Source organism: Trichoderma breve, chromosome 4, assembly GCF_028502605.1.
Source record: "Trichoderma breve strain T069 chromosome 4, whole genome shotgun sequence".
Lineage (NCBI taxonomy): Eukaryota > Fungi > Ascomycota > Sordariomycetes > Hypocreales > Hypocreaceae > Trichoderma > Trichoderma breve.
The window spans coordinates 1,408,131-1,421,538 of record NC_079235.1 but is presented as its reverse complement, the minus strand read 5'-3'; the positions used below and the strand labels follow the sequence as shown (position 1 = coordinate 1,421,538).

General features: G+C 50.9%; 4 protein-coding genes across 4 annotated transcripts; 2 read left to right on the top strand and 2 right to left on the bottom strand.

Annotated features, from left to right (window-relative positions):
- Nucleotides 1–192: 192 nt before the first annotated feature.
- On the top strand, nucleotides 193–2,927 carry T069G_06742 (uncharacterized protein; the record flags this gene model as incomplete). The annotated part of the gene is made up of 4 exons (XM_056173952.1): nucleotides 193–215; nucleotides 287–352; nucleotides 407–2,334; nucleotides 2,413–2,927. 4 exons carry the CDS (start codon nucleotides 193–195, stop codon nucleotides 2,925–2,927), a joined length of 2,532 nt encoding a protein of 843 aa, XP_056027531.1.
- A 468-nt stretch (nucleotides 2,928–3,395) lies between these two features.
- On the bottom strand, nucleotides 3,396–4,071 carry T069G_06741 (mitochondrial ribosomal protein l51 / s25 / CI-B8 domain-containing protein; the record flags this gene model as incomplete). The annotated part of the gene is made up of 3 exons (XM_056173951.1): nucleotides 3,396–3,484; nucleotides 3,602–3,708; nucleotides 3,986–4,071. The coding sequence occupies 3 exons, from the start codon at nucleotides 4,069–4,071 to the stop codon at nucleotides 3,396–3,398; spliced, it is 282 nt and encodes a 93-aa protein (XP_056027530.1).
- Nucleotides 4,072–4,578: 507 nt separating this feature from the next.
- On the top strand, nucleotides 4,579–5,360 carry T069G_06740 (uncharacterized protein; the record flags this gene model as incomplete). The annotated part of the gene is made up of 3 exons (XM_056173950.1): nucleotides 4,579–4,821; nucleotides 5,013–5,149; nucleotides 5,237–5,360. 3 exons carry the CDS (start codon nucleotides 4,579–4,581, stop codon nucleotides 5,358–5,360), a joined length of 504 nt encoding a protein of 167 aa, XP_056027529.1.
- A 981-nt stretch (nucleotides 5,361–6,341) lies between these two features.
- T069G_06739 (CNH domain-containing protein) lies at nucleotides 6,342–11,548 on the bottom strand (the record flags this gene model as incomplete). The annotated part of the gene is made up of 7 exons (XM_056173949.1): nucleotides 6,342–7,319; nucleotides 7,379–7,789; nucleotides 7,877–8,032; nucleotides 8,099–9,443; nucleotides 9,492–10,592; nucleotides 10,662–10,741; nucleotides 10,826–11,548. 7 exons carry the CDS (start codon nucleotides 11,546–11,548, stop codon nucleotides 6,342–6,344), a joined length of 4,794 nt encoding a protein of 1,597 aa, XP_056027528.1.
- Nucleotides 11,549–13,408: the final 1,860 nt, after the last annotated feature.

The window sequence follows — 13,408 nt, the reverse complement described above, 5'->3', positions numbered from 1 at the left end:
CCCAAAAGACTCATGGATGGAACTCGGGACAGCAGGCTCATTTGGACCACCATCCTACTTCGCGCGAGCCCTACTTGAATAAATCGTGGCGACGAAGCGCTCAACCGGAGAGAAGTCGACAGGCCTCCTGGTGCCTCAATCCTGGAGGCCCGAACAGTGGGGAATATACTCCTTGCTCTTGCAGTGGCTGCAATGAACGCAATAGGAGTATATGGGTGAGAGTTTACCATGACGCCTTCGCGCCGAATTTAGATGTCCAAACGACCATCAAATTTGGAATCGGCAGTAGGTTTGGGAAAGTGGAGGAGGTTTACCCAGCTCCATCTCAAAATAAAAATGCGTTTATCGTGCGGTAAGTACCTTTATCATCTCTGTTACCTGATAGTTTATACTAATACTGCAATAGATTCGTAAAGGAGTCCCCCGTGCCGCAAGCTCTCGCATTTGGCGAAGGCAAGCTTTCAGAGAAAGGCATCAGAATAACCATTCGGCCTGCTCATCGATCCAAATGGATGAATAATCATCAACACCAACAACCAAGGAGGCTTCCACCATTACCAATTGCTCACCAGCAACCCACGTGGGACGCACCAACCCCATCAAGCATGAACGTTGGTTACGCTCATACAACAGGTCCTAGTCCTTCGTTGTCGGCAACACCTACGCATACACCAGAACGAGGTCAGATTGCAAGTTCGTCAAGCTCCAAGAGCACTGAAACCTTGCCCTGTGAAATGAGATCAGATCGAAGCGTGACTCAGGAGACTACATTGCCTGTCGAGGCCGCCAGTATACCAGGTACCGACCAGCCAGGGGAGACTCAGTCTACTGACAGCCACGAGCAAGCAACCTCTGTGAAGGATGAGAAGCCCCATGAGCCTGAACAAGCGTCCACTCGAGCTGCGCTCTCCGTGCAAACAAAAAAGAGCAAGAAAAAAGAGTTGGCTTCGCAATCAAAGCCGCTGTCTCAAGCATATACCGGCGGAGAAGATAGCAAATGCAGTGAAGCTATTCTGGGAGGCGAAGATGGTAGGCGCTCTTTGCATAAGAAGGCTCGGGTTGCGTTACCAAGCAGTCCTGTGATGCTGGCTAGCGCTACAGCAGAAGAGTGCAACGTGAGCTCATCCGCTACGCCTCATTCAGATACAGGAGATGGCAGTTGCACGCCGAAGAGACCGCAAGGACAAGCTAAAGAGACTCAAGTATCTAAACAAGTGGACATTCCGTGCCCAAACACTAGCACCACTGAAGCAGTTGTGCAGAATGATGCAAAATTAGAGAAAGATCAAACCTCAGTCTCAAGTGATTTCAAGAAGGCACAGAATTCTGTCCCAAAGGTGGGCGCAGATTTGTCACCAACAACCAAAATCTCCGAGAACATCTTCACAGAAGATGAAATCAAAGAGCGAAAACAGGCCTGGAATAGGATTCCTATGCCATTGGATCCACGGAAATCCAGGAAATTAGGAACTTCTGTCACATCCGGCCAACCGCCCATGTCACAAACTCAGAAGGAGGGCTCAAATGATGTGATGAAGAATACGAGAGTTCCTGCATCATGTATAGATGAGCGAGCTCAACTCGAGTCATCAAATATTTCAGGAGTGGAAGAAATCGCACCCGATGAATCAACGGAAAGAGTTGAGGAATCGGCTGAGGCATCTGAAGAGGCAGCTCAGAAGCCTGTGAAAGATGAAGGGTCTAACCTTGAACAAAGGCTCTGCGTATCTAATGAGCAGTCTAGAATTGCTCTTAGGAATGGAGATTCTTCTTTTTCTTCTAAACTAGAACTATCCGAGTTATTCCATCGGGCGTCAGAGCAGTTGGTTGAGGATACACTCAAGACTCCCGGGACGGTGTTGACCACCGATGATGGCAAAGCAAGTTCTGAGGCAAATAGCCAAAGCAAACCGAAAACGAAGTGGAACAAGAACAAAAAGGCTAAGAAACGACTAACCTCAGCACTGCAGGCTGACTTGCAGAAGGAAACTGGCAGTCAGGAGGTGTCGCCGCCCAACTTGGGGACATCTGCTGTGCCTGCGACAGAGAAGTTTCAAATGAATCATGATATGCTCATGCCAATCTCTGCAACCACCGGATCGGCTTCTCATTCTATTCATCTTCCTGAAAATATTGATGAATCATCAATTGAACCGTTCGGGGAGCCTAGGGAGCCGACAATGACAGGCAATAGAACTCAGTATCCTTACGATACTCTGCCGCGTGGTCGACTGGATTTCAGGGGCAATGCGGGCGGCTCTTTGAAGATTCCGAAAAAGCGGAAGAATAATTACCCCTCCATTACTTCAAAGACATTTGAAGCATCGACAGCCGGTAGGCTTGCATCGACACAATCAAGAGATGCTGCTGGTGGCCCAACGCCAACAACTGACATCAAGGGTGCAATTGCAGCCAGTTCGGTAACACCCGCAGGTGAAGCTGATGCTTCCAAGAAAAGTCGTCTGAATCCACTGGCAACAGCTTTCGTGTCTCCTCGCAAATCCACTGCGACAGGAGCAAGCACTGAGGCCGTTTCGTATTCTCCTAGAGCAGCCTCTTCTTGCGCGGGACTGGCCGAGGTTTCTCTTGAGAAAATGCAGCCCCCCTCCAAGTTTAAGATTATACGAAGGCCAGCGACAACAAACAGCTCGCCGTCAAAGGCGTCGCAGCTGAGAGAAAAGCTCAACCAAGGGTCCAAAGGAGCTGACAACTTTGAGAGCTCAACTAAGCAGCAAGAGAACAGCCGCAATGAAATCCAGCGTGACTGGTCCAAAGACAAGCATCAACGGGAGCGCGAAAACGTCAAATTGACAAATTCGAATACCACATCACCTTCAAAGGATGGGGGAAAGAAGAATGTTGACCTCGATACACAAGATTGGCCAGCATTGCCCGTGTCTCGAGTGAGATCTGCTACTCTTGAGTAATGATATGTGTGTGGAGGATACGAAAGGATTATTTTCTTTGTTAATAATAGGGCCCGCGTTTATATTTTCTGGTTTTCCTTGCATGCGCCTTAGCATATAATCATATATTAGAATGTGTCGTTTGTGTTGTCTTATTGGCATCAGGAAGCCTTGTTTAGTTTTAGATGCATAGAAATTCCGATTTTCAGCTTTATTCGCAACTTTGTTCGAAGACCCTGTTCAACTCCATTGGTGGCGTTCTCTTGTACAGCAGTTTGCACATATTGTGAGATGTACCGTTGATAAACACGTCTTCCTTGGTGAACCGCATTGAGATATTTGGTATAATTTTCATCTATGCATTTGGACTCATACACCGTAGCGCATATACCGTTACGCCATTTGATATCTTTGTTTCTCTCTTCCTCGAACGCATTCAGAGCTATGCAGACTAGCCTCCTCCTTTTTTATATACAGTATTCCTCACATCTATGCCTTTGTTACCAGCCCTGAAACGGTATCCTCGATCTGCTTGTCTGACAGGCCTTCCAAAGACTGTGACTTTTCAGTGCCGAAATCTAGAGTAACGTCCATCGTTAGCAAGAGACCTAGCTATCGTTCGTCCTTCCCCTGTGCTTCCAAATCGAACTGTCTTTCTGGCGTTGGAAGAGGGAAAAGTATTGCAGCAAACGTACCGAATCTGGCGTAGACTTTGGGAAGGGTGCCGGCGGCTTCGCGGAGGAGGATCGGGGTGTTTGGGTTAGCCTGCTTGATGGCGGGGTATTGTTTTGTGAGGAAAGATCTAGATGTGAAAGCTTCCGGTCAGTCTCTTTGCATGTTCTGTATAATGCTTCCTCTAACTCTCTCTTCCCCCCCACCATGAGGGTGCGTGTGTGAAATGCGCTCTTGGTTGTGAAGCTTGGTGAATGGCTGAAGCTGGCCTGCTGCTTTATCTAGCAGCAATTGAACAGCTAGATTGTAGAATCTGGCCAAGAACTTCACTTGGGGCCACCTTTGTCGCTGAATGAAGGAGTGGGTTGTGTTTGGCTGGGAGGGAGTTTTGGGAGTGTTTTCCGTACCGGACGGCGGCGCTCTGCTCGGAGGTCTGGCAGAAGAGGAAGCGCACCTCCTTGAGGGATTTGGCGAAGGCGAACTTGGCGGACATTTTCGGGGACGTCAATTGGGGAGAGAGGCGGAAAGCTCGCTTGGGAAAAAGGCGAATGAATGTCGTGAAAGGCTGCGTTCAAGATAGTTGATGAGAGATACTGCTGCTTTGGTTGGTCGTCGTTAATTTGGGTGGAGCAGTGCTTTGTGCACGTTTTGTTGCATAACTTTTGATAATGCACAATTCTGACATAATGCATTTCGGGTGCATAAAGTAAAGTCCGGTGTCGCTATGGCCGGGTGAATCCCGGTCGCCATTGTTCGGAGCTGCTGGGAAACAGTCGCCCTCTCTCTTTTATCTCTGAAACTGCAACTCCAAAAAAAAAAAGGGCACACGCCAGGATTCCCTTGTTCATTTGTCCTGCCAACACATTTAACGTGAGTTTTGCTCATCCCACCGAAGGAGGTAATTCCGAAGAAGAAGGAATTGCGCGACAAACAGGGAATATATATACCAAAGGTGTCAAGGGAGAAGAAAGCTGACTCGAGAGACGACATCAACAGAGCCATGGCCCCAACGAGCAACATCTTGCGCGCCGCCCGGCCGCTCTTCCGCCAGGGCGCCGCCGGCCCCTCGCCCTTCTTCAACAGCCAGGCCCAGCAAATGTTCCGCAACCAGTTCCGCCAGCAGGGCAAGCGGTGGCAGAGCACGGCGTCGGGGGAGCAGCAGCAGTCGGCCAGCTGGTTCAAGAAGGCGTGGGAGAGCGAGGTCGGCATCAAGACGGTGCACTTTTGGGCTCCCGTCATGAAGGTGAGGAAAGAAATCTTTACTTTTCCCTTGTTCATCCGGTTGTTGCTCTGCTCTACACGATTTATTCGTTTTCCATTTACATGCACTGCATGTGTTGTTGGACGTTGCTATATATAAACCTCCAACTAGCTCTTATGTCCGTGGGCGAAAATGTAGTTTCAACTCTTGCTGACTTGAAGCAACTCAAACAGTGGGCTCTCGTCCTGGCAGGCATCTCCGATCTGGCTCGTCCCGCCGAGAAGCTGTCCTTTGCGCAAAACTTCTCCCTGATGTGCACCGGTCTCATCTGGACGCGATGGTGCTTCGTCATCACCCCCAAGAACATGCTGTGAGTTCTCCCTCATCTCCGATATCTGTTTCCTCTCTTCTCCGAAGAGGGGATGTGTCGCGGAATGAATCACTGACACGATTATAGGCTTGCTGCTGTCAACTTCTTCCTCGCACTGGTCGGAATCGCACAAATCACTCGTATTACCATGCACAACATGTCCAAGAAGGATGGCGATGAGGTTGCCGTCGAGGCCAAGGCCAAGGCTTAAGTAAAGGTGGAGGGATTCTTTGACCTGAGAAATACGTAACTGAGAGGAGGGGGAAACATGGTATACCTAATACATCATTTCGCGATATCATGAAGAACAAATTTCGGGCACCATCACGCAAGAGATGGCTGACGAACAAAAGAATAAACAGCAAAAACAAAGGGAGAGCAGAGCAGTTTACCTGCGCTATTTTCGGAGGCAATGTTATACGGTTGCTTGTACGTGCTTTATCGCCTAGAGGAGGGCTTTTTCATTTTCATTGTGTTCTCACCGATTGGCAACATCGGGATTTACTTTGTTCATAACAACTTTTTTTTTGGATTGGATAGTTGCGTAGGGCGCTAGAAGCAATTACACGTTTTCTATCCAGCAGTGATTCAATGAGCAAATCCGCGAGAAGCTCGTAAATCATCCCCGAGATGTAAAAGTCATAACAAACTGCTCATATATTCCAAAGATGTATAGTGGTATAAGGCACAACTCTCCTAGCAAACTATTACCTAGACAGATCTCCCACATTTTTTTATCAAAGAAAAAGAATGAGGAAAAGGAAATGGCCATCCAGAAGCCTCGTCCTTCTCTCAACAGGGTTGCTTCCTCCTTCGTAAACCGTCTTCCTACCAGCGCCACGCAAAAGTAGAAAAGAAAAAAAGAGAGAAATAAAAGGCAGGGGTCGTGAATCTTAATGTTTCAGGACCCCCATGGGGAATGGGTAAAAAAAGACGAAGAAGAAACTTGTATTAAAAAAAGAAGAGGTTCCGGCCAACATCCCATCTTTCGGATGGTGGGCAGCCCTCTTTACCCCCCTCTGTCAGCCGCATCCTGCCAAGGGGGGACAACACCGAAAGAAACCCGAAGAACAAGGCAAATAATGCAACCATGAAACCAACCATGCTGGTTCATAGGCTAAAGACAGCAGCTTCGACATGCTCCATTCGTACAGCGTCCCTCTGCATGTCCATTAACCGCTCGTCTATCTCATTACTCGACATGCCCGTCATTAAGAAGCATCTCCAAAATAATCTGTCTTCCAGACAGCTCCGGGTGCGACATGGCGATCTTGACGGTTCCCTTAGAAACGTCACCCGCCGTCGACAACCCGCCATTGTGTCCATACACTTGCGACGCCTGGGCCGCGTTGTCTCCAGTCGGGCCACGGACGCCAAAGTCAATCAGTCGCACGTCCCGCCCAGCAATGATCTGCCGCAACCGCCCGTTGTCGGCATTTCGAACCTCGACGTAGTCATCGTTGTACAGAATGAGGTACTGTCCGTACATGGTTGCGCCCTTGGCCTTCTTCTGCTTGCCTGTGTATTCCATGATGAGAGTCCTGCTGACCTCACCGTGTTTATCGACATACACGGCGCAATCTTCATACGTTAGGATGAATTCGTTCTCGTTCAGCCGGAACATGCCCAAAGGATGCTGTTCTCGGATACGATTGGCGATATTAGCAATTGCCGGTGCTTTGAGATCCGGAATGGAGATGGGTTGCTTCTTGTCGAGCGTCAACATCTCAATACCCTTGGCTGTGGACACGGCAACGTAGGTCTGGAAAAGACTCAAGGAGAAACACTCCGTAGGGAAGAAGAACTCGTCAAAGTCACGGAATGACTCGGCACTTCCGGAAGCACCCTTACCCCTACCGAAGAATCGCGACTTCTTTTCCGTAGACTTCTGAAGGATGGGTTCGAGGACCTTGAACATTGTGTGTAGGCCTTCCTTTCGTTTGTGGAAGAGTAGTGTCCGGTCCTTCATCCTTGCCGTTGCAAAGTATGTTACATCCTTTGCCAGTCTCTGGGGAGCTCGTCTGGGGTTATCATTGACCGGCGGAGCGTATTCCGAAACCGGGGCGATTACATCCAACGGGTAAGAGATTAAGGACTTGTCTGCAATCACAACACACACGTTGAACTCTTCCAAGACGGCGATTTGCGTGACCCTAGCGATTTGGACCGTCTGTTTCTCCTTGTTAGATATTTATCCTACAGAACAAACAAAATTTCAGATAAACTTACCCGAGTCCATCCTCGCGGATTGGAAGGGTCGGCGATGTAGATGCCATAGTCAGTTCCTATTGCAATGACAGCCTTACCAAACGCTGAAAAGGCCGTTGCGCAATTCACTTGGGCACGGCATACGGGGGCAACACCCTGTGCAGAACCAAGAACGCCTTCTAATTCTTCGATTGCCCGGTCGAGCGGTGTGCCCTTAACAACCGGAACGCCGGCAGATCTTGCATGAGGAGAGCTGATGTCGTAGTGGAATGCAGCATCGGCAAGAACACGAAGCCTGAAAGGCTCCGCATTCTGAGAGAACAATCCTTTGGCGTGTATCGTTTTCGCCTCAACAATCTTTGAGCACCAGTCTGCCCGATCCCGAGCGGATGACGCATACAGCGTGTACACTTCATGACCTAGATGCTTAATCTTGAAGGGGTAAAGAATATTGCCCTCAACATCATTGGACTGTGTTGGCGTGAGCGTCGTTGCTGAGCCAGTTGTAGAGTTTGTCGCAGTGTGCTCAAGGCCTGGTCGGGAGCTGAGCTGAGTTGTGGATGCAGCAGCCGGTCCGACGGCTGTTGTCCTGGCTAGAGGAGCTGTGATTCCCTTCTGTTTGATGACGGGATCGTCGTTCATGCTTTCCAGGAATAATAGAGGCATTGGTATAGGCTACTACGATTAGCACCTGTGTCTTCAAAGTTGGAAAAAAAAGGAGGAAAGGATGGTAAAACTTACTTCTCTGGAAACATCATACTTCTTCTCTCCTCTGCCATCTCTAGAGACCACCACCTTGGCCAGAATGAGATAGTGGTCAAACAACAAGGCATGAGTGTCCACCCATTTGATGCCACTTGAGCTCAACCGCTGCAGGTCACCCTGTATTATAAGAACCCTGCCGAGATGGTCAAGGTTCAGCAAAGCCTGGAAGCCTGGCCGTAATATGAGCATCCTGTCAAGCTCCGTCATTTCTACTCTCTTGTTCGTCTCGGCGACCTTGGCATCACATTCCAAAGTGACCACACGAATCTCTTCAATGGCTCTCTTGAGAATCGTCATCTCTTCGCTCTCTCCCGCCATTTTCCGTTCCACTGTTTCGAGTAGGAGGATATAACGCTGGAGACGCTGCAGCGGAGTGATGAGGAAGTGAGTCCAATCTTGCTTCAGACCCGCCTTATCCTTCTGTTTGTCTTCCAAGAACTTCTTGAACAAGAGGTTTTTGCCAGCCTCCCTGCGTATCATGTACGCAGCACGAGGGTACTGGGTCGCATACTCAATGTAGTCAGTCTTGGCCTTTCGGATCCACTCTCGGAAGATATCACTGAAGCCGACGATCCAGGGGCCTTGCTCCTGCTGACGGTACTTGAGCTGCGCCAGAAGATGATCTTTGTTGATGCGTAATACTGTATCAAGTTTTCCAAAGACTGCTGTGAGAAACTTGTCACGCTTGTCGGGGTTAAGAATGGGCGGTTGCCTAGTGCGCAAGTCGTCTCTGTACAGCATACGGAAGATGTTCAGCTGCTTGATATACGACTCCTCACCGGTGACAATCTCGTGCAAGATGTTTTGGCGTTCTACCTCCTTCTTTGAGCGAGATTCAATGTCTTCCTTGGTCAGCTTATAAAAGACGTGCCAGTCATCCGCTGGTTTCTCAGTCAAGCCTTCAAGGTCCACCTTTTTAAGAGTCCGCATACAATGGCTGGAATAGCAACGGCCACTGATCTCGATATCATGCAACTTGGGCGCGTAGCATCCAGACCCAGCCAACTGGAAGAAAACTCCCGAAATGTGACCAGTTCCAAATTTGATCCATTCTTCATCCGGCAAAAGGACGCCATACTGGAGCATCTGGGCCAGTACAGCGGTGCTGAGAGCTTCAGCATCAGCGACGTTCATGGTCGGAACTTTGAAGGTAAACAACATGGTCAGCGCCTCCTCGACAAGCTTCTCTCTCAGGTCAAGCTCTCCTTCAGCCATCTCACGGACCCAAGCCTCAATGCCACTAAGCGCCCAGGGTTCCGGGCATCGTTTGAAATCACTCGGCGTAAGTTTCGATGGGATAAACTTCTTCTTTCTACCACCACTGGGCAGGGTAATGCTGTCAAAGCCTCCCGCTGGAGGAGCATCGTACTCAGTAATTGGCAGTCCTGGTGTCGACTGCTGTTGTCTAGCCATCTTCCTGCGCTCTTCAGCCGCATCAGTCCTTGATCTTGCGGGCGCTTGCACCTGCGGGGTGTGACTGTATCCGGCCAGGGAAACCGATCGCTCGGGCTGCTGATGAGAATAAGTGGAGTTATTGGCGTTGGAATAAAAGTTCTCTGGATTATCAAGCTGCTGACTTCTTGAGTCTGAACTCCGAGAATAGGAATGGTAGCCGGTGCGACTGGTAAGTTGCCCAGACGTCATGGAACTGGTGTCAGACCCCGGAGCCGGAGGGAGGGATGGTAGCGGTCGGCTCGACAGGCCAGGGTGATAGAATAGGTCTTCGTAGTCATCCTTTGACGGGGAATCAGTTCCACTGAGATGTGAATGAATGGAGACTCTCTCGTCGCCTTCGTCGAAACTGAGCCTCTTGGCACGAGGCGCCTGTAGGCCACCTGTGTCTCCATAATCTACTTGCGCAGGTCGGGCTTGGCCCGGCGTTGGTAAAGGCCGTGATGATTCTTGGGAGAAAGAAGAGCCTGTGTAGTTCCCAATGTCGTTACCATACGTAAGTGTGCCTGCGTAACCACCACTAAGGCCCCCAAGGTCCATGAATCCCCCAAAGTCACTATCGCTGCTATTATCTTGCTCTTCAGGTGGCGGGGGAAGTGGGTTGGACTGTGGGGGGTGTGCAATGGTGGGCGCATCATTATATATAAAGGTACTTCCGCTGAAACGTCTCTCTTCTAGCTCAGCCTGCTGCATTGCCAGGACGCCAGCAGCTCCCTCTAGGTCATCAGAGTCATTCCCATCCTCATACACGGGTTGAGCCGCCGTCCTGCTTGATGGGTGGTGGGCAAGAGTCATCTGGCCGTTGGAAGGGAGTGGCGAAGGGAGTGGCCGAGGTTCTGATCGGCCATCCCCCCTTCCTAGTTCAGCTTCGATTTCTTGCATGATACTCTCCTGGTCATAGGGTTCATCGTCGCGGTAATGAGGTTGAGGGAGTGGCCGGCCATTGGCATCCCATGGAGTTGCTTCCTCGGGCAGGTCAGCCATAGGTCGATTCGGCAGAGGGGCATTTGTTGGGTGTCTCGTTATCCCGGGAGATCCAAGAGGTTGCATATATGGCGACGCCAAGGAGGAACCTTGGGAGTCTGACCGACCAGGCCTGTTGTTAAAGTAGGCACTGCCATCATTCGTAGGGTATGCCGGCATATGGGAGGTCGTGGGGTATGGAGCCTGAGAGTTTGAAGAGAATGCTGCGGGGCTCGGGCTGCCACCGTTGGAACCGTATCCAGTACCGTAGCCCGGAGAGGCATATACCGAGGACTGTGACTGAGTAGCGAATGAAGATGGACTTGTGGGCATAGTCTGTTGGTATGAGGCCGCTCTTGTTGGAGAATGCGTAGGATATGGCACGCCAGGAGACTGAGGCGGGAAGGACGGCGATGCCTGCCCTCCAGCGCCATAGGACTGATCATGGCTGTTGTTGTATCCGTGATATGTGGGATGTCGCTGTGGCGCCGCGGAAGCGTAGGCGGCGGGGTTGTATGCCTGAGGGGCGTAGTTGTTCGGCGAGGGGCTGGCATAAGTGTTATTCGAGCTCGACGAAGACGCAGAGTATCGCGACGACATGGTCTGCTGATGTAGCGGTATATTGGTCGACTGAGAACGATGGAAGTTGGAGGAAGGCTGGGTAAACGCCTGGGGGTTGTACGCAGCATGCGAGGGCGTGGGCGGCGGCTGCTCTTGTTGGTACTGGTGAGTGTATCCAGACAGGGCGCTGCCAGAGCCAGACGGTGACCGGCCGGGCGGGTAGTTGGTCGGGCTCGATATGAAGAGATCATCCTCGCTGGGCGCGGGCCGGTGTGTTATGGCAGGGTTGTAATGATTATGGCCGTGGCCCTCATAGTAGGTGCCATCGTCGCCAGAGTTGAAGCTCGCCTGGCGGGTCATGCCGTGCTGCTCCGCTGGCTGCTGGCCTGCCACTGGATATTGAACTGGCGGGACTTGCCCGTACCGGCTTCCGTCGTTTCGAAAGGACATTGTTGGTGGTGAGTCGAGGGGAACGTCGGCGACACGGGAGCTCAGCAGCAGCTGACGCCTTTTTTTGGAGGGGGTGGGCTGTCTGAGACGAGACGAGACGAGCCTCACGGGTCAACTTTATCGCGATAACGTGGCCGAGCGAGCGAAGAGGAGCATCAAATGCAAGCAGCAATAGACGGCTAGGCTGCTCGAATGAATTCCCCTCCGTTGTCTCCGGAAGGCTGACAGGACAGCCCGACAGGTGGAGTTTGCGCGAAGCTGGGCTGAGTCGCAAGAGGTTCCAAAGTTCTGCTCTGTTGGCTGTGCTAATGCGAATGCGAAGCCACTAGCCAACGGCGCTGGAGCTTCTCTTGCAATGCCGATCGCAGGGCGCGAGGATTGGGAGAGGAGAATCAAAAATAGGCCCTGACACAAGAGGAACCCGTCGACGCCAGTCAGCCGTGTTGCGGGAAGATGGCGCTTCGATCAAGCCTCAAAAGAGGAGGCTTACATTTGGCAGCAGAACGCCTTGGGGGTGGTTGTGCGCTGGAGACAGCTGCCAAGCCTGGAAACAACGGGGCCTGCCCGAGCTGGAGAACGCTGGAGGCGCTATAAAATCGATCAATGTGAAACCTGGGTGAAGATTCGCCGTTGGTTGCATGGAGCGTAGCGTCTTTGACATGCATTCGCATTTGCACACCACTTACCGCCTGCTAATGCCCACGAATGGGGCTCCTCTATTTTCTTCTATAAAAAGCTTACGGGCACTTGAAGCTAGCGGAATATGTGTACAGTATCTACTGGTATAGACAGACCCTGAAGAAGCAGCAAAACTTCAATCCATGGACGGCCAAATGTGACCCCACGCCGCAGCCCCGGCTGGCGTCGCTGCCGGTAATCGCACATCCACGGATCGACTAAAATTAAATATCGCTTACTGCCACCTTGCTATAAAGCAGACGAGGGCATTTCGACGACAGGAACCCCGTTTGCAGCAATAGAACCTGTGGAGCGCGCTTTCTCTGCAAAAGAACAGAAGAAACACGTTGACTGAATACGAAGCCTCGCTCTCAGACCTCGGATCGCCGAGCAAGAATCTGGACTGCCTCAGAAGTTTTGGAGGGAGTACCAACAGTGTTAAATTGGCACTGTATCACCAACGCCTTTCCATGGGGTACGAGGCAGCAGGTACTTCGTATATACGAGGAAGTAAGGGCTCGAAAGGGGCGGCTGATGAGGATCAGCACCGCTGCCACTTGTACACATTCAGGCACATTACAGCAAGCAGGACAGTGCGTATAGCGCCAAGAAATGCGTACCTGTAGCGCCAAGATCACACTCATCATGGCTTCAGAGAAGAGCCACATAGCCCCATATTCGCTATTATACAATATGACGGGATGAACCTCTGTGGGAGCATTGGACCAGACCAATGGCTCGTGGCCCCAATGACAGAAGGCCTCCCTCCCTCTTTAATCTATTAATATGGCGTCGAAACTTGGTTGAAACAGGAACACGCCATTACAGGGTCCGTGACCACTTGGGATGGAGGGTGCCCAAGCAATACGAGGATGCTACTGTACCTTGAGTGACCCCCCAGAAAACCTCGGGGAAAAAAATTCAACAAGAGAGCCGGTGATTAGTTTCTGATAGCGATAGGCTCCTGGTCATTTGAACCCAAGTAAAATACTATACTTGTTTGGTTCATGACCACTACGAGTACTATTCTCTCCATCACTCACCTGTCCTGCCCCCTGCATACACTATCTCAGCATCATGGGCATATCTTGCGACAACACCAGCCCTCATGGCCAAGATGCATACCCCAAACAATTGTGTAACCACCAATGCTACCCGCGTCACCGACGTCTCATTCGGGAT